This window comes from Sceloporus occidentalis, unplaced genomic scaffold (genome assembly GCF_023333645.1).
Source record: "Sceloporus occidentalis isolate IW3139 unplaced genomic scaffold, rSceOcc1.0.p SCAF_92, whole genome shotgun sequence".
Classification (NCBI taxonomy): Eukaryota; Metazoa; Chordata; class Lepidosauria; order Squamata; family Phrynosomatidae; genus Sceloporus; species Sceloporus occidentalis.
The window spans coordinates 2,188,837-2,215,444 of NW_028317072.1; the positions used below are offsets into that span (position 1 = coordinate 2,188,837).

Consider the following 26,608-nt stretch of genomic DNA (forward strand, 5'->3'; position numbering starts at 1 on the left):
CCGGGAGTAATACAAAGTGTTGGTTATTACCCTTGAAACCCTACATGGCTTGGGCCCGAGTTACTTAAGGAAACGCCTCTCTCTACACAATCCAACCCGCAATCTTAGAACACCAGGGAAGAAACTATTGGAACATATAAAAACTAGACTAACTACAACTTCCCATAAAGTGTTTACAGCCACGGCCCCTAAATTATGGAACAACTTACCAGAAGAGATCCATCTCATTACCATCTTAGGAATGTTACAGACTGCCAAAATAAAGCTGCTTCGGGACTCTTTGGAGGTATGCTGTTTAAATGACGCATGCATCCTAAGAATCCGGAAGCTGCACCAAAACTGCACTCCAGTGCTTAGGAATGGAATGTGGTTTTGACGCAACCTCTGGACTCTTAGGACCCATGCATCATTTAAATAGCATACCTCCAAAGAGACCCGAAGCAGCATTATTTTGGCCGTCTGTAACAGGCCATAGAAGCCTTTAAAAAGGCACTTAAGACAGATCTCTTCTGGCAGGCCTTTCCACCTGACCTTTTATAGCTGATTTTATGGAACATTCCCACTCTTGCTTGATAGCACAGGAAACTGATGACAATTTGGCCTTTTTAGTGATTGGTAGTAATATTGCTGTTGTTTTACTGACTGTATTTTTAGATAATATTGTATTTTGTATTGTATTGTGGTTTTTATTCTTTGCTGTAATCCTGCCTCGATCCGCAGGGAGAGGCAGGAAATACAAATAACATTTATTATTATTATATTATTAAATGTCTTGAGGCCAAGATATCTGATAGACCGCTTCCACCCATATAAGCCTGTGAGAAATCTGAGATCTTCAGCACAGACCCTGTTCTGTGTCCCAACACTTCATGAAGTTAAGTTGGTGGGTGCATGTAATGGAGGCTTTCTTCATAGCAGCATCTCAACTGTGGAACTCCCTACCAAGGAAGTTAGACTGGTCTCATCAATTTTAAGCTTCCACAGACAACCAAAACAGTTCTGTTCCACATGGCATTCAGTATTTGAAATTGCAGTTTTAACTGTTTCAAAAACTGGATTCTAGGGCCTCATTCACACTACATTTTGAACCTGTTTGGAAACTGGGTTAAAAGGGGGTGGTTCATACTTGCACAAGTTTTCTTGACCTAAATATCAGGGAGGGGGGTGACACAAATCTCCCTTAACCCAGTTATTTTATTTTAGGGAGCCACCAACAGGAATGTGTTGCCGATCCCATTCAGGGCACTCAGGATGGAGGGGCAATGGGTAGAGGGGCAGAACATATCCATCCCACAGGTCTTGGCAAACCGCCATTGTTTTTCCCTTCTTGGCACTTCATGGGCAAAGGTACATTCGGCTCTTTATGAATTCAAATTTACTGTGCTGTCAAGTGGTCCCTTTAAATCACTGCGCAGCTGTTTTCTGCTTCTGCTGGTGAATTGGTTCCCTTTCTCCTGTTGGCCAGAGGTCAGAGACGTCAGGGGGGTTCTCTGGGGCGCTTGATGTGACATGATTTTTTTTAAAAAAAGTTTGACAGTTTCTGCATAGTTGCATTTGCATGGCTTTGCAGAAGCAGGCATTCATGGATGCTATGGGGGATTCTTCCCTAGCATGCATGAATTCATGGGTGCCATCGGGGATTCTACCCTGGTGTGTATGGATTCATGGCTATTAATTGCTGAACAAGATAGCAAGTACATTTCTATAGATCTATAGCAAGTACATTTCTATAGCAAGAATATGTCAAGATCTGCGATACTTGATTGATAGTAAAAAAAAAATGTTGGCTCCGATCGCCAGTTTAAATTAGTTCCAAATGAAATGTGAACACAAAGTGGGTTAAATTGCCACAGACAGCTTTGATCATGGCAAGCATAGTCTGAACATCCATTTAGTGTCAAATCGATGGTGGGATTCGAATCGATCCAGCGCAAAAACATGAGTGTGAATAAGGCCTAGGACTGGTTTTAGACTGCTTTGAGGGGTTATAAAGAGTATTTTAATCTGTTTTAAAAATGTTTTGACTTTGTATTATTTTAATTGATTTTTATTTGTTCTATGCCTCAGGAGCCCTTGTGAGCTGGGAGGTAATACAGAAATACTTTAAACAAACAAATAAATAAATATTAACTATAGTAGTTGCCAGAATTTCAAGGTCTGTTAATATTCTGTAAATGTCTGGTTTATTTTTCATGCAAATGTGAACTCTATGCAAGAAACACAGAATTTCTTGGACTAAGTTAATTAGAATGCATTATATAGAGAGATGCACATGATGGAACAAAATGTCTTTCCGGTGGATATTTTAAAATGTATCACAAAGTTGATAATTTGATTCTGAGGAATTATTAAATTATGAACATCTCATCTTTTACCAAATGGTTGTGTACCACATAGAGGCCAAGATCTTACATAGCTGCACATAGCTTAAGAGTTCTGCATGTGGAGCACTTACAGCCCCCTGTCACCAGCCCCAGGACTGATTGTGTTGCTGCAGTAGCAATCACCCAATGGACATTGTGTGGGTGGTGCTGGATCAGAGATGGTTGTGGGCATGTTCTGCCAAGATCCACAGTGGTCCTCTGGAGGTCTCAGCAGATGATGTCACCAGTCTATGGGACATAGCCAGATGCTTCAACATCTTCTGCTTTCCGCCAGCAAAGGAAGGAGGGGTCAGCTATAGTAGAAGCATCACAAAGGAGTTGCAAGGGGTGTGGAGTGCACCAGGTGATACCACTGCTCCCTAAACACCTGCCTTTTGGCAGAAATGGTCAGTGGCATTTGCCTGTGTCCCTTTAAAATGCTGGAGTCCAGCAGAAGAGATGGTCTGACTGAGAGGAGACTCAGTGGGAGGAGAAAGGAGGGGCTGGGTTTTATAAATTATGTTTCCTCCCCCCCCCCCAAAAAAAATATTATTTTTAAACTTTGTTTAAAAACATCACATCTTACCAAATTTTCACTTTAAGCACATGAAACTGTACATGCAGATACATTCAGGTTGGCATATGATATTCTAATTTAAAGATATAATTTTGCTAGCTGTTCATGTCACAACTATTGCCTTTACATTCAGTGGTATATGGGAATTACAATATATGAGCAAGGGTTAGTACAAAAGACATTGCTAAGGATTCTGTATGGTGTGATATGTGAAATGTTAACCTCTTAAAATATATCTGTTAAAGCTTGAATATACTGCACACATAAGATGCTGGAATCTGTTGTCTTAAACCACAGTAGCAAGTTCCAAAGACCTGAATAACTAGTACTGTGCACTCTTGGGTGCATAGATATCTAGGTAACAGAGCTTACCAAGCCTCTTTTGAAACTGAAGAAAGATGAGAAATGGCACCTGGTTCTTCTGCTCATGAAGCAGTCAGAGCAGGAAAAGGAGCACATGTTCCCTAGTTGTGATCTATGAGGTGTATACACAAGAAGCTGGTATTGTATTTAGCCTCCATAAAGCTAAATTTACTTGATTCAAATTTTGACTAATTTTGAATGTATTTGCCATAATTATTTGGGCCTACATGAAGCTTTTAGTGTCATCTGGAGGGGAGCCATTGAATCAATGGAATTTTTATCCCTATTGATTGACCAAATTCCCATTCAGTAGGTTTACTCCAGTTAGACTAATGACTGGGTTTAAATTGTGGGTAGAGAGACACATCATAACTGCAAATTTATCACATCTCTGTTGGAAGAGTGTGTGTTTGTTATAAAACTGCTGCATAGAAAATAAAATGCTATTGTTTGTGTAATATTCTGAAGCGTACTTTAAAGTGACAACATACACTCTTTTGCTTTTGGAATGTACTGTATTTGTATCCAAGGTCCAAAACATACTGCAGAAATAATCCAGTCTGAGACCACTTTAACTGCCCTGGTTCAGCGCTAGAGAATTGTAGTTTGTTGTGGCACCAGGGCTCTCGGACGGAGAAGGCTAAATGTCCCAGAAAACTACAGTTCCCAGAATTCCCTAGCATTGAGCTAGGGCAGTTAGACCAAGGGCCCCTACAGAGAGGCCAAAATAAAGCTGCTTCGGGTCACTTTGGATTTTTGCGTCCTAAGAGTCTTTCTAGGACGCCCTCCATGCCCAGCAGGAGGAAGCACCCTGGGTTTAATATGGGATGATGTACTAAAACAAAGGACAGTCCTTGCCCCTAGAGAATCATTGGGAAATAGTTGCCCATAGTAAGTATTCTCCAATGGTGCCCTGTGGGCATGTATGGTTTCTCTCTGGGCAAGTATTCCCCTATGGTTCCCTATGGGCAGGTATTCTCCAAGGATGTCCTCTGGGCAAATATTCTCCAATGATTCCTTATGGGCAAATGTTTTCCCAGTGCTTCCCTCTGGGCAGGTATGGGCTACCTCTGGGCAAGGGTTGTTGTCATTTGAGTACGTCCCGTTTATTACCGTGAAGGTTTGGGGCTTTGTCCCTTTGGAGCCCTGAGGAGGGGGAGGAGGAGGAGGAGGAGGAGGGGGACCCCCGTCCTGCCCCCTCCCTCCCTCCCTGCCTCTCTGGGCCCATTGTGACGCCTGGGCTCCTCCCAAGGCAGGCAAGGCAAGGCAAGGCAAGGCCAGGGCCCTGGGCCCGCCAGCCGGGGGCTGCCAACTTTCAAACAATGCGTGCTGGCGGAGCTCCTCCCCGGCTGGGCGGGAAGAAGGGCTGGGCTGCCAGCCTTGGGCCGGCCTTCGCTGCTGTTGCCGGGGCTGCTGGCTCAGTGCTGCTGGGGGGAAGGCAGGGGAGGGAGGGGGTGGCAGGAGAGGAGGAGGAGGAGGAGGAGGAGGCCCCAGCAAGCCCCCCAAGGACCACCGCCGCCCCCGCTGCCGCCGCCGCCGCCCCCTCCTTTCCCGCCCATGGCAGCCCAGCCCGGCCCTTGGTGAGGGGCTGAGGAAGAGGCGAGATGGGCAACACGGCGCACAAGACCCTGGCTGCAGGTAAGCCCCGGCAGGGGAGACCCTGGAGGGACCCTGGAGGGAAGCGCCGGAGAGAGAGAGAGAGAGAGAGAGGCAAGGAAGGGCGCTCCCTCCCCGGAGCTCTTCATCCTCCGGAGGGATGGCAGGCAAGAGAAGGTCCCCCTCTGCGGCCCCCATTCCAGCCTCCTGAGGGCCAGGGGGATTCCCAGGGCTAAGGACAGCCTTGCCCCTCCTTTGCCCGGACGCCTCCTCCATTCCAGCCTCCTCCCGGCCAAGCAAAGTCCCCGAGGCTCCTCCATTGTGGCCAGGACTAAGCAGCATGGCTTTCTCTTTCTAGGCGTGCTTCCCGCTTTTCTTTGGCCAGGGTCCCTACATTGCCCCCGAAGTCCTCCATGGTCAGGTGCCTGGTCCTCCTTGGCGGTGGGGGAAGACCTCTGGCCACCCGTCCTCTCCCTCTCGCCGTCTCCCTCAGGCCCCATCCACACTGCAGATTTAACCCGGTTTGACACCGCTTTAACTGCCCTGGCTCAATGCTATGGAATTTTGGGAATTGGAGTTTGTTGTGGCCCCAGAGCGGAGCCAAACCGGGTGAAATCCAAAACACACTGCAGAAATAATCCATTTTGACACCGCTTTAACTGCCCTGGCTCAGTGCTAGGGAATCCTGGGAATTTTAACTGCCCTGGCTCAGTGCTAGGGAATCCTGGGAATTTCAACTGCCCTGGCTCAGTGCTAGGGAATCCTGGGAATTGCAGTTTATTGTGTGGCCCAAGAGCTCTGACAGAGATGTCACACAAAGCTACAGTTCCCAGAATTCCCTAGCATAGAGGCAGGGCAGTTCAAGCACTCTCCAACTGGATCATTTCTGCAGTGTGTCCTGGACCTTCATCTGCTAAACCAGATGGTCTTCATCCCCTGTGATTCAGGGTTACTGGCTCCTTCTCATGTTGTGGCTGGCTGGTGGGCAGAGGTGGGCAGGGGTTGTGCCTAGGGAGAGCCTTGCCACTCAGCCCTCAGCCTCCCTATTTGGGATTTCCTCCCTGGGAGAACCAGGGGTAGCCTAGTGCTTGGAGCATTGGGACTAGGACTCTGGAGAGGAGGGGTCTCTCCCAGCTCAGCCATGAAACCCATTGGGTGGCCTTGGGCAAGTCGCACTTTCTCAGCCTTAGGGAAAAGCAATGGCAAACCTCCTCTGAACCAGTCTTGCCAAGGATATCTCGTGACAGGGTCACTTTAGGGCCGCCAGGGCTGCATCCACACTGCAGAGATAATCTGGTTTGACACCACTTTTAACTGCCAGGGCTTAGTGCTACAAAATTCTGGGAATTGTAGTGTGGATTCTGTAGCACTGAGCCATGGCATTTAGAGTGGTGTCAAACCAGATTATCCCTACAGTGTGGATGCACGTATATGTCAGAAAGACTTCAAGGCACACAACACACACTCACACATGCCTCCAGCCATCTCCAGGAGCTGCAAAAGGAGGCGTGGCCAGAGCACCGAACATGCTTGGCATGCGTAAGATTCCAGGTTCAACCCCCAGCATTTCTAATTAAAACCTTCTCTGGTTGCAGCAAGCAGCAGCAGCAAGACAGGGGAAGATCTCCTCCCAGGGGCTTTCATAGACGTCTGATGGGTCAAGGCAGACACTGCTGAGCAGGGTGGGCTAGTGGAGTCTGAGTCCAGCGTAAGGCACCTTCATCAGAAAGAAGGGAGTTAACCTGCTTTTAAAAAACTGATTTGACCTGAGAGGAATCACCCCCCCCTGCTCCGCACCTTCGATCTGATGAAAACTGAAATGGCTGAGTCCCACATGATACAGTCTAAATAGTATATAAAAGCACCTGTCAAAGGCTACACCCTTGAATTAAGGTCCAAAGGAAATGTTATGGCTTCCCTCCTGGTCTATATGTCTGGGATTTGGTTAAGAAAGAGCCGGAGGGAACAGGTTCAGGGGCAAAAAGTATTGTTGCTTTTTTGAGATGAATATGATTGGCAAATTAGGTGGGCAATAGGAGACAGATGCTGGCACTGGTGGCTTTTGTTCACTAGCCAGGTGGCATGCTAGCCACAAAAAGGGTCAGTTTCTAAGGCAGATGGTTTTCTGGGGGGAGGGGAGGAGGTTGGCTTGTTCTTCTTTCCTTCTTTTTTAAAGCCTTGTTTCTGTAGCATAAGAAAGAATATGCTTTTGAAAATTCAGGGCCTTTCAGTATCAAGATGCACCCTCTCTCCCCAATCCTGAACTGAAATAAAAGCATTGGATTTCAGCAACAGAAGGGATGTATCCCCCCCCCCCAAAATATAACAAAAGATGGCAAAATTGGTGTTTCTGGCTGGGGATAAAGGCCATTTATGCTGTCTTTAATGGTGAAATGGGTTTGCAAAAGAGAGGTTGTTGGGGTTTTTAAAAAAACTTTTTTTGAAGACTTTTGTATGTAGTTTCTGCTCAGTAGCTCAAAAGTGGTGGTGAAGGGTATTTTGAAATCACTTTTATTTTGATTTATAAGAAAGGTTCGCCTCCTGCCCCAGCCACCCAGCCAGTATTATTCTGATACAATGGAAAGCAAAACCTTTCCTTTTTTGCTAGCAAGTGTGTAATAGGGGCTCGGCTGTTCATCCCTGCTGTCAGTGAGTCAGTGGGCAATGAGAACATTTGTTTGATGAAGAATGAAGAGTATTGAATTGCTTCTTTGAGCTCCTGTAAGCCTGTAGCTTCAGCTGTCTACCTCCCTCTCCCTTTGCTTTCTTTTCAGCTTTTCTTTTGAGCAGTCTTATGTGTCACATGTAGTATACTTGGCTAATTTACTAAAGCTGGCAATACATTTCTCCAAAATGTGGCTGCTACATGGCATGATTATGAAGCTCCCATGCAATATGGTGTGAGGGATAGATGACCTCAAGCCTGAATGTCTCTTCTTAGTACTGTATTGCAAAACCGTTTTATTAACTCTGGCTTTTGCTCTGTTTAGCTTGACCCCATCCCCCCCACTCAACTTAAATTTATGTTAATTCTATCTCTGCTTTGGTATTGGGATGAGATGTAGAAATAAATTAATGTAGTTTATAGGCACTCGTCTGATTCTACAAAGGAGATGTTACTGGAAACAGTTCTTATGTATTTGGGCACCTGAAGGATGTTTTAGAGTCTAGAATTTAGAATTCTGAGACCAGCTCCTAATCTCAAGGTGCATGAAACATCTCAGGAGAAAGAAGCTTTTGTTTCAAAACCTCACCTGCTGCAGCAGCCATAAAGGTAACAAAAGGTAAAGGTAGTCCCTTGACATGAATGTCTAGTCATAACCGACTGTAGGGGGTGGTGCTCATCTCCATTACTAAACCATAGAGCCAGCGTTGTCCAAGGACTGCTCTGGTAGCCATGTGGCCAGCATGACTGTACCAAATGCTGTTACCTTCCCACCAAAGTGGTACCTATTTAGTTACTTGTATTTGCATGATTTCAAACTGCTAGGTTGACAGAAGCTGGGACTAGTGACAGGAGCTCACCCCATCACTGGCAGCCATGCCAGTGTCTTATTGTGTTCATAGGCACAGTATAGTTTAGGCCAGTCACTTTTTCTGGGCACAACCTACTTCACAAGATTGTTGTAAAGACAGAATGCTTGGTATGAGAACAGTATATGCCACCCTGAGATCCCTAGAGGCAGTGCACGATGGAAGTACACATGCATGTGTGCAGACACATCCAGTCTACCTGTTTGCCCATCTATTTATATTCTTGGTATGCATAGTGTCAGAAGTGTTTTATTTTCTCCATATCCTACAGAGTAGAGTCCTCTAGAAGCCTTGGGACAAATCTATTCTTGATATAGGGTTCATAGTAGATTCAAACACACAAGCTAAATGAGTCACAAATAATGTAGGTCTGGGCACATTTGAAAGCATGGGAATTGCAAAAAGGTCTACAGAGTTTTGGCATGGAAAATGTTTTTCCATGTAGTGGGATGGTGGCAGCTATATGATGCCTATGAAATCAGGTAGGATGTTGGGCATGGATAGAGGAGAGTGAGCATTACATCTTCTGATGTGGAACGCAATGAGAAGATGTTTTATGCAATGCCTGAAGGTTAAGAGGTTATTGTAGCTCTTTCTGTTGTTTTGCTAGGCTTAGCTGCTTATCTCTACTGAGCTGGCTTTGGAGTGGGGCTACCTACTCAAATATGAATGTTAATAGCTGAGAATTTAACATCCTTGAGTCATAATGGACCTGCACTCTTATCTAGCATAGAACTGTCTCATGTCACTTTTGCAGTTATAAAATTGCATAGCTTGTGTTAATGGGTATTAATTTGAATTCCATTCTGAATTTCATTATCCAACTGGAAGATCCTTGACCAAAAAAACAAACCCTTAACCAATTTTCTTCCTTCCAGAGGTCATCTTACATGGTATGCATGTTTCTTTTTTCACCAGACCAGATTAACAATGGATAGTAAGTTTGGAAAGTTGTTTTTTAATATGGATATGAACAATTCCTAGTGGTTAAAACCCACTTTCCCCTACTTTGCAGGAGATGTTGTACAGGATGTATAACTATAATTTTGCCACAATCGTTAAAAATAACAGTTTCTTTGAAGAGCACATGACCTGAGGTTCATGAAAAGCAATGCATTTGTTAAGATACATGGTTGGCAAAATAATGCCTTATTTTCTTGCATAGGTGACACTCTGTTTTATGAAACTGGCATTTTCATCACATTTCCCCACAACAGTTGCTGGAGATTAGAAATTCTTCAGGGCATATTTAAATTCTTGGCCAGTTCCATTTGAAAAATAACAAGAGTGTTTAGAATGATTGTCTGACTGCCCTAATATCTCTAGGAGACTTTCATCTGAAATCTGAAGAGCTTCTTTTAAATTGTGACAGCAGATGCTCTTTCTTATTGAAAGAAACAAAATTTCTTTTGCCTTGTCAAAACAGCAACAATTTGTACAAAAGCTAGTACAAGCCAGCCTAATATTAGCTCTTTAGAAAATCTTAATTTTTCTATTATCACTTTAGAAAATCTTTTAGTTTTTGGACCCGTAGTTCAGTTGCTGAGTTTCTTTTTGCTTTCTTGAATTCAACATTAAAGAGTTGGTTTTGCTTTGGTGGAGTTTTGTTTTTTTAATTGGAGGCGATAGTTTTATTCTAATCCCAGACAGACAAAATCCAGGCAGGGCATACTTACTTACATCATGGAAAAAGCCCAAATAACCAACATACCTTGGTATCTGTTAGATACTTTAGCCTTTCATGCTAAAATATTGGGGGAAACTAACATTTCTGAAATTCTCTTCTTACTGCCTTTTAGGCTATTTGGCTGCAGTCCTATGCTCACTTACTTGAGAGTAAACACTATTGAACTCAGTGGAACTTACTACTGAGTAGACACAGGACTGTATTATCAGCCTTTAGTGGGAGCTACTATACTGCCTTCTGCTTTTGCCATTTTTTTAACAAAATCTTTTTGAAAAAAATCTTGGTTTTGACATCTGCTTGGCCAGTATTTTGATAGTTAACACATAGAAGAAGAAGAAGGTATTAACAACAGTTGCAGAGTACTGGAATGAATAATAGCACCTTGGGCAAGTCACATTTTCTTAGCCTCAGGAAGGCAAAGGCAAATCCCTTTTGAAAAAATTCTTGCAAGGAAAATCCCATGATAGGGTTGCCTTAGGGTTGGCATATGTAGGAAAAGACAAGAATGCACACAACAATGTCATTTTTACATTGGGTGTGATAAATAGGTTAAGGTGCAATAAATATATATCTTGTTTTTTGAATACTCTGATGTGCATTTTCTTTTAATACTCTGATTTTTTTATGTGGGTAAGTGTTTACACAGTTGAGAGGACATAACCTTTTTATTATGCTTATCTGGAAAAACAGATTCTAAATTACATACTATCCAATTGTAATCATTGTGACTTTGCTGGATTAAACTGCTTGAGGAGTATAGGTCTAATTTGTCCACTCCTCCCCCATTTCTATTCTTGAGGTGGCTATTGAGAATTCCTTGATAATCTTTATATATTGTTTCCATTTTTCATAGCATCTCACATCTGTTAAAACAGTGGTTTGTCATGGTATCTGAGCCCACTCAGTTTTATCCTTTCAGTGCTTTGTTGTTGTTGTACTTTCCAATTTACAACTCTTAAGGTTAACCTGTCATGTTGTTTTGTTAAGTGTGACTTGCCCAAGGCCACCTAGTGGGTTTCCATGGCTGAGTTTCCACCCTGGTTTCCCAGAATCCTAGTCCAACATTCAAATCATTACACCATGCTGGCTGTCCATTCTCCTGTGCCTTCTGTATTTTTAAATTGTCCAAATGTTGCTTGATTGCTTTTTAAATATTTTTTGTTAAATTGCTTTAAATTTATTTATTGTTTTATGATTGTGCATATTTACTGTTGTTTTTATGTTGGCAAATCTCTTCCTAGGAATATTGTCATTGAAAGCATAGTGTATGCATTTGTTGAATAAATAAATGGAGACCATAGTAGGGGCACATGGCATAAAGCTTAGAAAGGTTATCATTTGTGTAACAATTCTCAAAACATCCCACCTAGCATAACTACTGGCTATGCTGGCTGATGGTATTCTAGGGGCTGTATTACAAAAAAACTCTAATGTTTCTGAACTCTGCATGTCACTGTTTCTATATAGCTGACTATGGCCCCGTGCAGACAGGCCAAAATAAAGCTGCTTCAGGTCACTTTTGGAGGTATGCTGTTTAAATGATGCATGCATCCTAAGTGTCCGGAAGCTGCACCAAAGCCACGCTCCAGTCCGGCTTCCAGACTCATAGGACGCATGCATCACTTAAACAGCATACTTCCAAAGTGACCCGAAGCAGCTTTATTTTGGCCTGTCTGTACGGGCCCTATGTTAGTTTCCTGCAGCAAAAACAACAAAGTCCTGATGCACCTTAAAAGCTAAGACATTTATTATAGTGTGAGCTTTCATGAAAGTGGGCTATGGTCCACAAACATTCATGCTATAATAAATTTGTTCATTTTTAAAGTGCCTCAATAATGATTATCTTTCACCAGGGAATGCTGGGAATTGTTAACTTACAATTTGTGCTATATGTTTGGGTTTAGCTGTTCAACTGTGTAGTGGCTTCCTGAACATTTATGAGCAAACCAGCTTCAGTTTGTTGGTCTCCTGCTCTATCAGCTGATCAGCTAGGTTTGCAACATTGCAGTGAATGAGTAAGGCTTGTTCTGACTTGAAAAACTGGCTAAAAGGCAAAGTTGCTGTTGCTGGATTATGAACAACATACCAATCTATAATTTTGTGACACTTTAGTGGCTTAGTATTTAATGGCACCCCTTTGTGGTCTGAAGCTATTTTCCTCTTATCTAAATTAGTTGATATCTTGCTTTTCATTCAAGGTGGATTTATAGTTGACCACTCCCCTTTTGACGTTCATTTCACCTTTACTTCCCACAGCCAGCTGTCTTTCTGGATGTCTAATTATTACTTTTCACCTGTGCTCTGCCACTTATTAATGGGACATATCTTGGTTTACAACCAGACCGTAGCAGGTTTCTCTCTCATTCTCACTCTCTGTATGCTTTGGTGTTTGACTGTGTACATATAATAGAGAGAGAGAGAGCAACTGTAGAGATTGCTTTGATATTTGATTGTGTGTATGAGAGAGTTAGAGAGCACACATCTTCAGAAAGAGTAATAAAATATTCAGACACCTTGTCCAATCCAGTCTTCATAACGGTCACATTAGGTCATATGTATATCATATCCTTAGGACATCAAAACAGGATTTTGGTACTTAAATTTTTTCTTTGTTTTTAATTTTTTTACAGTGGAAATTCAAAATGCTTAAATCCTTTCTGCAAACCAGTCTCCAAATCAAATAAAGGATATTGAGGAAAATGAAACAAAATCTGTGTCTCCTGATCACAATGTGGCATTTGCTCATATTTTTCCCCACCATCTTCTCGTTCTTTCTGTTGCAGATCTACACACCCTCTACAGATCTCCTTTCTTCTTTATCTTTAGTTCATCTATCCTCATCTTGGATCTACTACAGCTCAGGAAAAAGTTACTGTATTAGATTACCATTTCCAAAATTCTCAAGATAGCATGGACAATAGTGCTTAAAAATATTCCCTCAGAGTCAACTTCTCACCATTGAGTCCAACTGTTCCTCTTCTCTAAATTTTAGAAATACATAGTATTCTGGATTTCCAGAAATAGCTGAAGGACTTTCCCAGCTTGCTTCAGAGAAGTCTAGAGAGACATTTTTGAAATTCAGCTCTGTGGCCAAATACAACTCTGAGGCCACATAGACACACATTTGGGATGACTGTTTGAAAACCACAGGGAAGGACAGGAGGCAGCAAATGGCAGGCAAGCCTGATGAGAACATCTGGTCCAAGCATGAACAGAAACAGAGCAGCTGGCCACTCAGCTGATGTTTGGACCTCCAAACATCCATTTCAACTGATGATGGTATGCAGCTTCACCTCTGGTATAAGTACAAATTATGATAGAGGTTGTCCTGACTTGGCTAGGGAAGAGAGAATACTGAAATGTTCCAACAACCCCCTTCCCATTCTCCTGGACCAACATCAAGGATTTTCATTCCTTCTTGTAGTCTCTGGAAACAATCTCTTGGTAGAGGCTTCGTAAGAATATCAACAATCAGCACTTCAGTGTTGCAGTTTTCTAATGGTACAGATTCATTTTGACACATCTCTTGCACCTGATCTTGAATACGCTGTTTTATTTATTCAATAGCCATAGTTTGTATAGAAGCATCTTACATGCTTAATTAATAACAACGGTGATAACATTGTATTTCTCTTACTCCATACAAATTAATGCAATTGATATTTATTCCGAAGGAATTTTCAGAATTCATTCACATACCATGAAGTATCCAGAATTCACTGTTGTACTTTCAGGCTTATGGAATTGCCTATTCCTCTCAAACTATCCAGATAGTTCAAGTGCTGGTTAGCTATTCTGGTACAGTGTTTACCAGAGCTACAACTGGCCAGTGATAAGGCAGAATGTCCAAATGGATTTTTCTTTTCCCCAGTCTTTCTTAAGAATATTAAAAACATATTCTCCCCCATAGCATTCTTTTGACACACTGAGTACTTGTATGACTCTTGTTCATTTTAGTGGGAATTGAATAAGAAAACATCCTGATGCATTTTTCCCCATGGGTGATATCTGCCTGTCTCCCATTCTGTGACCCTTTCAAGGAATACTCCATGGGACTTGAACTGACTGCTATGACTTGCCTTATGCTAGGATTCTCTCTCTATAGTACTGAGAGCATGACTGAATCAAAAGTCCTTTATGCATCACAGGATTGCCAAATTGCAATTAATTCAGCTTTGCTTCAGTATTAGTATTTACACTTAGTTTATGTCCCAACTGATTTTATGCTCTCTCTTTCTCCCTACTTCTTTTTGCCAGTATTTAACTTATTAAACCCAATTGGGTTATGAATTCACTTACACACACCCATCCCATTTTCTGGAATCACTATTGTTGCCTTGATGCCTGAATGCTCAAATGTATAGATAAAGGCCCGTTACAAACGGGCAGGAAAGTACGCATGGAGCGCGTATTAGGGTTAGAAAGGGGCGGTGCTTCCGCACTCCCCTAACCCTAGTGCACACACAAAATGACGGCAGCCGTTCCACACGGCCGCTGCCATGAGGATGTCACAACCGTGCCGCCTCTATACAGGGTGGCGCGGACGTGACATCACTCCGCGCCAGGGCGCTTAGTGCGCCCTTAGTGTGGAGCAGGAAGGAGCTCCGCCTTCACACGGCTGCGCCCAGTGGACCAAAGGAGAAAGGGGCCAAGCGGCCCCTTTCTCCTCCTCCCCGCCGCCACGGGGTGTCCTTGGGGCCCCAAGGACACCCCTTTCCAGGCTGCGGGGAAGGGGCCTTTTGCTGCTTCCCCGCAGCCTGAAAAGCGGCGGATCGGGGCCTCAGCGGCTGCCGCTCTGAACACTGAGGCCCCGATACAGCGGGGAAAGGGGCGGGTGCAGCCTGCCCAAACGGGCAGTCTGTAACCCGCCAAAGTTAGTGTCTCTCAGTCTTTTTATATGAGAGTGTAAGCTTCATTATGTGACCAATGATGATGATTCATTTGCAAGATTACATAACATTCCTGTTCATATTCTAAAAATCTTCTTGCAAACCAGTTCCACTCTTGTTCTAATCAAAGAAGAAGAAAAAATCTGCCTCTTGTGGACCCATGAATTAAGGTAGTTCTGGGTATGTGGAGCCTGTTGTATAGTTACTTTAAAGGGAACCTCAATTCCAAGCATTTTGTCCCTCAGTTTAATCTTTTCAGACTACAACTCCCATGATCTTAGGTAGCATGGGAACACTGGTGAGGGAGGACAGGTCTTGTACTCTAAGCAGTCTGGGGTTGGGGACATGCCAGCTGGGAAAACACTGCTCTGTTGGTTCAGTTTTTTCAGAGCAGTTGGGTAACTGGGGATCAGAGGCAGGGTAGATGGACAGTGGCAAGGTGTATGATGGGTGGCAATGACATCCTCTCAGAAGAAACCTGACGTGTTCTTTTAGGAGAGGTAAGAAGGGAGAGAGAGGTTGTTAACTGAACATTGTATCACAATTGGCAATCCTTTTTTGTTTGAAATTATTAATAAATGCTAACATCTCTTTTCTCCATTTGCTATTTTTAAAGAAAAACAAACACTTTTCAGAGATGTTTGACACTGAATGATAGACAAGGATGCCTATCTTCTGATGAAGACATCTTACATCTGATGAGGACAGACGACTATATATTTTCAGAGTTTGGTAGAACAGGGAATTTTGGAGAAACAGCTTTCTCTTCAAGTCATATTTGCTGGACTCTTCTTCCAACCAGGAAAGGCTGCAGGTGATCCTAGAATCCCAAAATCATAGAGTTGGAAGAGACCCCAAGAGCCATCCAGTCCAACCCCCTGCCATGTAGATTGCTTCCATTGCTCCTGATCCTAGGAGTTTATCACACGGGAGGATATTCTCTTAATTTCGAATGAAAAGAAAGTGGGGCCAGAATGCATTCCCGTGAATTCGCTAGTTTAGTGAATTTATGTGAATTCAAATTGTGTTCGAACTGACTTCCCATTGCCCGAAAATAGCATGCCATTGCCCAAAATTGCATATAGAGTTTATCACGCAATAACGTTTAACCCCATGATTGCGTTTGGATTGCCATTGGATTATATTTCCAATTTCCCTTATCTGATAAACTCCCTAGTTTCTGGAGCAGCAGGAAACAAGATAGCTCCCTCAATATGACATCCCTTCAAATGTTTAATTTAATATCCTGTCTTCCTTTACATCTGCTTCCCTCCCAAAGATGCATGCCATTCAAAAGCAAATGTCTCTGAAAGGTAAATGGGGACAAAACTGGATTTACATGGTTTATTGTAAAGGGCAGCCCCTAATTCTCCTCCTCAGAGCAGTTCCATGTTTTGAAGGAAGAGAAGTCCTGTTTACTGTGAGCCATAGCCAGTGTGGTGTAGTGGTTTGAACATTGGACTATGATTATAGAGACAAGGGTTCCAATCCCTGCTTGGCCATAAAAGCCCACTAGGCAACCCTAGGACAAGTCACACTCCTTCAGTCTCAGAGTATGACAATGGCAAACCCCCTCTGAAGAGACCTGCCTTAAAAAAAATCTATGCTAAGTTTACCTTAGGGTCTACATAAGTCAGAAATGAGTTGAAGAAAACTACACAACATATACATTAAACTTTATACAAAAAACAGATTCAGTCTGTTCTTACAGCTTTTTTTTATATGTAATACTTTTCCACTTCTTTTTTCTGTGAGATAGCAAATTATATACTCTTTCTGTTGTGAGATCCCAAAGACCAACCTGAACATGTCAATATCTTTTACTCGACCACTTGCCATTGGGTTTGCTTAACCTGGAGGCAGGGAAGTCAAACTGTTAAGCATTTTGGTTCATTGTTAGTTCAGCTGCAGTTGCACTTTGGTTCTGATTCAGGTCAATAAAAATTCAGAATCCAGTTTCATACACATTTTCTTTGTTCGTCTGTTTTAGGGTGATGTGGCAGTGGGTGGCTGGGATTTGGGAGGGTGGAAGAGATGGCTTGGACCCACAATGCTGAGATTATACTATAATTCAGGTGAGACAAAGAGAAGGGACTTTTATTTATAATTACCACTTTCAAACTGGAGGGGAGTTAAGCAAAAATGCCTAAATCTATTTTAACTGTCAGTCATAAGGACTCCAAAGAATCAGTGAACCAAAACATGCATTTTAAGCATCTGACAACTAAATGCTTAGTATAAATCAGAAACATGTGGAATATTTCAAGAAATAATCCAATCGGTTTCTATGTTATAACTTTTATGTTGATCAAACCCCACAAATGCTGCTCAGGCTGAGCCCTCAAAGAAGGCAGGGCATAGAAGCTAGGAACCCCAAGTACAGGTTGTGCATCCCTTATCCAAATTATTGGGAACAGAAGTGTTCTGTATTTCTGATTATTTTGGATTTTGAAATACCTCGGTTTGCATATACACAAAGAGACATAATGAGGCTGAAGAGAGAGAGAGGATCTGTGAAATGGCAAGCGGCATGGATTCCTTCCATTTCACAGATCCTTACATCTCCAGCTGCATCTCTCTCCAGCCTCATAAATACAGTATATGTATGTATTATGCTACTAGCGTTGCAGCTCAAAATTTTGGATTTCAAAGTACTTTGGATTTCAGAATTCTGGATAAGAGATACTCAACCTGTTTATAAGTACTGTACTTCCAAAACTTGGCCTTATATCATCTGCTCTGATTCTAGTAGGATTGATGGGTTTTGGGTGAGTCCTTGTTCTGAACTTATAACCTTACCTCTATGCACTTACCAGAACCTTCACATCTGTTCTCATTCTATTCTTGTTCAAGAAGTACTTTCAGATAATGGTTTGTCTTCTAGCTTTATCCATAGATAGATAGATAGATAGATAGATAGATAGATAGATATGATTTGCCATGGTAACTCAGCAGGTTGCTGCTACCTGTTTTTGTAGGAGTGGGTGAGATCTAGAGTGATATATTGGATTAAACTGTACACTTACTATAGAAACCAGGCTAAGTCATTTCTCACAATTACTTCCATTGTCTGAAGCAACAACTTCTTTGGTTTGATCATGGGATTTATTTATTTACTTCTTTTATTCTGCTTCTTTCTTCCGGCATTACGTAGATGTGGTTTTTATTGCTGATCTGCAAGGAGCATAGTCTCCTAAATAGTTGTCTTCTGTCTGTCAGGGAGTGTCTGCAAAAGGCAGCTCTTTCTACTTTGTCCACTGGGTGCATTTCTTGAAGTTGGCTGTTGCCTGTAAAATCAAAAACAAAATCTTTCCTTTTGTTATAGTGCTACAGGATTCTTTATTGCACCCGTTAATTGCAACAGAGTACCTTTTTGCTAGACAAACACCAGAGTTCCCTTTCTGATTTTATTATTTATCTGAAAACAATAAAAACACTATTATTATTTAGCTAACTCCACAGAAATTTATTTATCTGAGATGGCCTCATTTGCCAACTACTTCTTGCCACCCCAGATATTTAGAAGAAATGCATAGCATATGTATGCTGCAAGCGGCCTGAGAGAGATCCCACTACAGTATAATCTCCAGGAAGAATATTTTCCGTTGTTTCTCTGCTTTTTGGAAAGTTGCTTTACTACTTCTGTCTCTTGAGTTCCTGGTAAATGTTAACACTGCTTACCCTGCTTGACAAGTCAGAGATTAATGAAAAAATACCCAAGATTTTAAACTAAGAAGGCAGGCAGAGTGAAGTAATTCAACCCATGTTTATCTTCTTTCTCTCAGTTTAAACAATGTGGTTACAAGGCTGTTTTTTAAAAAAAGTTTATGTGATTTATTTCTGTTTTTCAAGGAAGCCCTAACTTTAATTTCAATCAGTTCTTTGACCTACATGGAATAAATAGGGAGTTACCCGTGATCTTCTTCTGTACAGACTTTTTAAAGGGCTCTTTCTTGTCACACACATTAGCTCCATTGGAGAGAAGCTGAACATGGAGTCTTGGGCTTGGTGAGTTAACATGGTGCAAGCTGGTGATTCAGTAGTTGGCAGGAATAACGGGAAGCTGTTTCACATCTTCCAGTAGGAATGATTAAAGAGTTATTATTTCACTCTCACTGGCACAGAGGAGCAAGTGAATTGGGGACAGGGAGAGACCAGAGCTTGGAAAAGAACCATTTTGGAGTCCAGCTTCTAGTGACTATGTTGGTCAAGGGTTTCTGGGAGTTCCACAAAAGTAACTTTAGTGAGCTCTGGGAAAGGCATAAGTTTGGAAGCATACTAACTGTGAGATGTCTCATGTTATTTAACTTTGCCTGTGGAATAACCTGTTTGTTAAATGCAATCTCAAACACAATGGCCTGTTACAGACTGCCAAAATAAAGCTGCTTTGGGTCTCTTTGGAGGTATGCTATTTAAATGATGCATGGGTCCTAAGAGTCCGGAGGTCGCGCCAAAGCCACACTCCATTCCTAAGCACTGGAGTGCAGCTTTGGTGCAGCTTCCGGATTCTTAGGATGCATGCATCATTTAAACAGCATACCTCCAAAGAGACCCAAAGCAGCTTTATTTTGGCAGTCTGTAACAGGCCATTCTTACCATAATAGCCTTTTTTTTCATATTTATACACATTACAACTCAGTCAAGAGATTTTTGAGTTGATGCTGATTTTCTAGAAAATCAGATCTTGAGCTCTCTCTCTCACACACACTCCTTTCTGTTCCTCATTTGTAGATGTTTAATCCTACTGATCAGATGAAAAAGCAATTGGGGAGTTTCTGTGTCGAGTCTTTTCTTATTAGCTTTATAATATGGAAGGATGGCAGGTGAAGCCAACTCTGGATGGAAATGAGACTATAAAGGTCCTGAAATGAGCCACATACACAAGTACAAATGTTACTGCCTTGTTTATACCCATTTCTCACTCAGCACACATGTTCACACCCTTGTTCCCATTTGATGAATCCAAAATAATTTCCACACTTTCTTTCTGTACTGAATTTCACCAGTGTATTACAGTCTTTTCCATATAAAAGCATGGAATGGAAGCATTAAAAAGATTTCTTGTTTCACCCTCTCTGTCAGATATGCTAGTGAGTAATTACTTCAGGTTAAATCATTTTAATGATACCAGGTGGGTGACAAAAGGGAAATAATTTTCTCTCACTTTCTGAAAATCACTATTATATGTATTATTAAAAAAACCTCCGGTAAAAGTTTCTGCTGCCTAATCTAGTGGGTACCTGTAATCATAACCAGTTAAGGAATCATATTAATTCCTGTGTTGACTGTGATTAATGCTAAATAACTTCCCGTTTCACCAGGACCATCTATCGCATCAACCACACTTACTGTGACAAATATTCATGTTGCTTATGTAGTGTTTAATTTGCTTTAAAACTGATGAGGAAGGAGAAAGTAGGTTTGCAGTGAGGTGTGGGTGGCTCTTTCTTGTGACATCAGCTACCAAAGCAGATGTTTTATTCACCATGGACAAGCAGTTGTGTAATTAGTCTTCTGGGGTAATTAGTCCTAGTGGGGATTTGAACCCTGGTGTCCAGAGTCCTAATCCAGCGCTCAAATTACTAGGCCATGCTGGCTCAAATTTCTAATTTGAAACTAGTATATATTAATGCTTATACATTTCTATTTTTGTATAAATACCATTGGGACAAACTATTTGCATACTAAATTAACATCCTGGTATTTTATGTTGCTGCAAAATGTGCTAAGTTATGATGCAGTGGCGATGAGAAAGCTCAAGTAATATGCAAGACATTTCTAAAGGAAGTTGGGCCATCTGTGCTTAGATTTGTGGTATGTACACTCTGTCCTAATTAGGAATGCTTCAAATGGTTTTGTGTTTCAGAAATACAACTCCTAAATGTTTTACTCTTGGGCCCTCTGTAAAGAAAACTTGTCCCAAATTACAGTGTTCAATAGGAGTACTCTCACGTCTTTTTTCTTTTTTAAAAAAACTGCTGCCTCAAGCATTATGAGATCAGTCAATGCTTTTGAATAGGAGCTAGTGGACAATCACAGGATTTTCATGTGCTTCTGGTTTGAGCTATAGTATGTTCCATTCATTAACTACACTGCGACGGACACTTGTGGACCTCCAGATGTTTCTGGACTCTAATGTACATTACTATATCCAGCATAACCAATTGTGAGCTGTGGGATCTTGTGAGTTTCAGTCCAACAAATCTAAAGAACCACAAGTTACTCACACCCTTGTTTAATATGCTTATAAGGAGCACAACAACACTTACCAAAGCTGTTGCTTGTGTATTACTGTATTTGATACTGTGGGATAGAGACATTTCTAAAATACATTTCTGAGAAAAGCAAATTCAGCATCTGAAATTGTCTTAAGATTTGGAAATTTGGTCTGTATGCCATCTGTTGGCTCTTGAAGGAACTTTGGCAAAATGGCTGCGATCTTATGCTTCCCAATATAGTGTAAGAAGGTGTTACACAAGTTTTACAGAGAGAAGGTAAAAGAGGATTTTATGGGAGAGGGAGGGAGAGAAGGAGTAACATTTGAATGCTTTCCTTCTTGAGCTCTGCATTTGCCAGTAGTCTTAATACAGAAGTTTTACATCTGTACACACCAAATCTAGACATAAAATAACAAAATGAACTTCAACAGGGAGAAATGTAAGATACTGCACTTAGGGCGGAAAAATGAAATGCACAGATATAGGATGGGGGTCACCTGGCTGAAGAAGACAACATGTGAAAAGGATCTAGGAGTCCAAGTAGACCACAAGTTGAACATGAGTCAACAGTGCGATGCGGCAGCTAACAAGGCCAATGCAATTTTAGGCTGCATCAATAGAAGTATAGTGTCTAGATCAATGGAAGTAATAGTGCCACTCTATTCTGCTCTGGTCAGGCTCCGCCTGGAATATTGTGTCCAGTTCTGGGCCCCACAATTCAAAAAGGATGTTGAGAAACTGGAGCTTGTCCAAAGGAGAGCGACTAAAATGGTGAAGGGTCTGGAAACCATGTCCTACGAGGAAAGACTCAGGGAGCTGGGAATGTTTAGCCTGGAGAAGAGAAGGTTAAGAGGTGATATGATAGCCCTGTCTAAATATTTGAAGGGATGCCATATTGAGGGGAAAACAAGCTTGTTTTCTGCTGCCCCAGAGACTAGGACCCGGAGCAATGGATGCAAGCTACAGAAAAGGAGATTCCACCTCAACATTAGGAGGAACCTCTTGACAGTAAGGGCTGTTCGACAGTGGAACACTCTCCCTTGGAGTGTAGTGGAGTCTCCTTCCTTGGAGGTCTTTAAACAGAGGCTGGATGGCCATCTGTCAGGGATGCTTTGACTGAGAGTTCCTGCATGGCAGGGGGTTGGACTGGATGGCCCTTGTGGTCTCTTCCAACTCTACGATTCTATGATTCTATGATAAAACACAGTAGCCTTGTGTGGAGGTGGGGTACCAATTATTCTTCAGTACTATGGCAATGGCAAACCTCCTCTAAAAAAATCTTGTCGGGAAAACCCAGTGATAGTTCATTTTAGGGTTGCCAGAAATTATTTGAAGGCATTCAGCAGCAGCAGCAACAACAACAACCACCACAACATTTTAGATCTTCATTGTTGTTGTTTACTGTCAATTGACTTTGACTTACAATGACCCTATGAATGAGAGACTTTCAAGAGACCAGCTCATTAACAGCCCTGCTCAGGTCTTGCAAACTCAAGGCTGTGGCTTCTGTGATCAATTCAATTTTAAATTGTAATGTGGTTTTCCTCTTTTCCTACTGCCTCCCATTTTTCCCAGCAATGTATTTTTTTTTCATTGAGCCATATCATTGTCTCAAGTATGATAGACTCATTTTAGTATTTTTTCCTCTAGTAAAGTTTCAGGCTTCACTTCTTTTCAATCCCACTGATTTGCCTTTTTGGGAGTCCATGCTGTCCATAGAACTCTCTTCCAGCACCACGTTTCATACGAGGCGATTTTTCTCCCTGTCAGGTTTCTTCACTGTCCAGCTTTCACAACCATACATTGAAATTAGGAATGCTGTAGCATGGATTTTTCTAGTTTTGGAATCAATCATTCATTTTTATACCTTGTATATACCAAATATATAAACTGTATGTACTGTATATGCTGTCTAAAATCTGTATGCTCATTGATCATAGATTTTTGTTATTGTTGTTGTTGTTGGGGCTATTCACAACATTTGGGGAATGACGTCAATGAAATATGTTACTAGAACATTTCTTAGCATCTGAAATATATTCTGTTCCTTACATTTTCCTGTGCCTTTTGGGGAGCCTGCCAGGTTCTCCCACACATCTTCTGTTCTGCTGTATCATCTAGCCTTGTAAGTGCTTATCAGCTGTGTTGGTCTTTGAGAACAGTTTTGTTAGGTTCTTGAGCAGTAAAGATAAACTGGCCATAAGTTTTTTTAAAAATGAAATGGCTGATTACTTCATTTAAGTCATGAAATTATTTTCTCTAGAGAAGTCCTTTTGGTTTTGAGTGACTTTTTGGAAGGAAGTGTCTTGAGAATTACAGGCAAAAGTATGCTAAGAATGGCACTTTTTCACACCATCTGCAGCTTATCTTCACACAGGGGTGGGGAGCAAACTGTACTGCATCTTGTGATCTGTCACTTCGCACTCTCCTTCCAGATTGTTGTGTTTTTTTAAGCAAAATCTTAAACTTTGATAACAAGTGCTAGATTTCTGTCTTGAAGAAAAAATACATTCTTCCCTTGCCTGGCAGCTTACCCAATCCTTGTCTTTTCTCTGCAGAGCCCCTTTCTCTCTTGTTTCCATTTTCTTTGAGGCTTTTTTTTTTTGTGGCATTGCATCCTTTAACCTTGCTTCCTTTGATAAGAAGACAGGGACCCATCATACTTTATCATGGTTCTGTGGCTTCCTCCCATACTATTGCAATAACATTTGTAAGGCTGGGTCAGGGTGGGAGCAACACTTGTTCCCTTTCATCAGAACGTTGTTCAGTCTTCTTGATTTGATGACTGAAGATACGTTGGGCATCCCATGGTTTGACCTCAAGAGGGTTGATATTTTGTGGGCTTTTGGTACACTTGTAGAAGGTTCAAAGCTGTTTTTCTGCAAGCCTCAGTATGGATACTGAAGAACTTTGCTTTGGGGCCCAGGTAAAAGTAGTGGAGACAGTAGCAAATGCTCTCTAGTCCATCGAGGGACATGGACAACAAAGCACAGGACCCCCAATAGAAAATGGCACTAGATGACTAATTTCTATTAGGTATTCTAGGTTGTAGTCGCAGATCATGACAAGAAAGGACATTCTGCTGGAGTCTTGGCGTAGGAGCTACTGCTGCTGGTGATGGTTGGTTGTGGGTTCAAGTTGAGCACAGCTCTGCTTGCCCTGCTCAGTGCAATGTGTGAGCATGCCTGTGCTCATCCTGAATTTCTCACAAGCACATAAACAGGGATACTGACTTTTATGATTTTTTTCTCCTCTTCAATTGCTTGTAATTTTCTATTGACTCTAGTCAGGTGGAATGGATTCACATGACTTCCTTACCCCCATTTATTTCCAAAATGCACTGCAGTCATAGTCAAAACAATAATGGGGAAGTGGCTTCCAGACCCCTGCCTTAATCAATATTGGGGAACTCAGAACCTGGTTGTTGTATGATCCTGTCTCAAGGCTCTTGAACCCTTAGAACTGACTATGTTTTAAATATGCTGTATTTGTAGAATAAAACTAGTATGAATTTCTGTACAGATATTTGATGGGGCAGAAGCATAATTTTTACAAAGATTTAGGAGAGATAAGAAGAAGTGTTCATGCACTGATAAGCAACACATGTTCAACTGGAGGTACTCCACAACAACTGTGCCACCAACATGCCCCAGCAAGATTCATTGCTGCTTCTGTTTCACAGACGTCATTGTTAATTACTGATGTTGTCATTTGTTCCTTCTCCATATAATCAAAATATTTACTGTCATACTCATGTCACTGTTTTTGAGCAGATCAGATGTCTATGTAGGTGACAGTTTTGAGAAACCTGGAGGTCTCCACCTTCTATTGCAGTTGATGTCATATAGACAATCATGAAGATAGGCATTATATAAGTGGTTGGATAGCAGCTGCTGTTTCAAAGCTGCCACTTTCTTTACTTAGGAATCCTTCCTTCTCTCCTCCATTCCTTGTGTTTAACCTTGCCATTACATATATTTTGAGAACCATTAATTGTGCCTAGATGTATGACTTAAAAAGCTTTATAGTGTGCTCTTAGTACAACTGGCCTTCACATTTGTGGCTTTGACTTCTGTGGATTTGATTATTTGTGGTTTTAATACGTTCTCTCTAGGAATCTCTAGGTCCTCCAGCGCAACTCTGCCAGAAGTTGACCATGGAGTTGTGCTGGAGAACCTAGAAGTTCCTAGAGAAAACACTTCTCTAGGTATTTGTAGGTCCTCAAGCATGATTTTGTGATCAGTGTCTAGCAGATGTTGACTATAGAGTTGCAGTGGAGGAGTTGGAGATTCCTAGAGAGTTGTTCTCTTATATAAAAATAATTGTGTTTTTTTATTTGTGGTTTTTCCACATTCACTGACAGAGAATATGGAGGGATCATTATAGTGTCTACTCAGAAGTAAGTAGAAGTAAGTTTAGTGGGGCATCCTCCCACAGAAGTGGTATAGGACTCTAGACCTAAAATCCTTAACAGAAACCAAAGACAAAAAAGGGAATATAAAAATTAAAACACTGAGAAAATTGTGAGAATGGTGGCTATTGGTATGAGCCAGTTTCCAAATAAAAACTTTGCAAATTGAAAGGGCTTTGTTTACATCCTTACTCATTTCATTTGCATGAGTAATTTCACATACATTAATTATACTTAAGACTTCTGATTGAATTCTGATTAAGTACATTCATACACACTTTCCCACCCTGACCTTAGTACCTTATATCTTGTATGGCAGGGTCTTGTAGGAGCTCTACAGTAGTGCAATGCCACTTGCTTCAATACCTGTACATTTAATGAGCTTGCACAAGGAGGTCTCTGAGACCTATTTCCACAGGCAGCTCCCTGAGTGGCACAGCAGCACTTCTGGTCTGATCTCATTTGTTGTTGTTTGCCTTCAAGTAGCTTTTGACTTATGGTAACCCTAAGCCAACTCTATCATGGGGTTTTCTTTGCAAGATTTGTTCAGAAAGGGTTTTCTATTGCCTTCCCTTGAGGCTCAGAGCACATGATTTGCAGAAAGTCATCCAGTGGGGTTGATGGCCCAGTGGAGAATCAAACTCTGGTCTTCAGAGTCTTAGTCCAGCATGAACATCAGTAGTGCTAGTTAGTGTCAACACTAACTAATACCACTGGCTCTCAGCACAAATCCAAAACTGCAATTGGCTGGCTGAGTGCTCTCTGCACTACAGTGATGCCAGTGAGCTTTTTGTTTCAGTGACTGTGAAGAAGATATGCGAGCTTCTTCTTAGGCTGTTTAATTCTTAAGTGACCCACAAGCATACCCATGAAATATTCAGTTAGGGTTTCTAATGTGTGGATTTCTTTTATTTTTTTTTAGTGATGATGCTTTATTGTTAAGGATGTCTTTCCTTTTTTGCTCTTTCCA

The 26,608-nt window shown here is 41.6% G+C and overlaps 1 protein-coding gene across 2 annotated transcripts in view; it reads left to right on the forward strand.

The window, feature by feature from the left end:
* Nucleotides 1-4,805: 4,805 nt before the first annotated feature.
* NEURL1B (neuralized E3 ubiquitin protein ligase 1B) overlaps nt 4,806-26,608 on the forward strand; it is a 75,169-nt gene continuing 53,366 nt past the window's right edge. The window contains exons 1-2 of one of the 2 annotated variants that reach the window (XM_089496690.1): nt 4,806-4,941; nt 12,904-13,621. In XM_089496690.1, coding sequence (XP_089352816.1) covers nt 13,480-13,621 — 142 coding nt within the window. In that variant the 5' untranslated portion in view covers nt 4,806-4,941; nt 12,904-13,479. The remainder of the gene's footprint in view (nt 4,942-12,903; nt 13,622-26,608) is intronic. The other variant, XM_089496691.1, reaches the window with a different exon arrangement.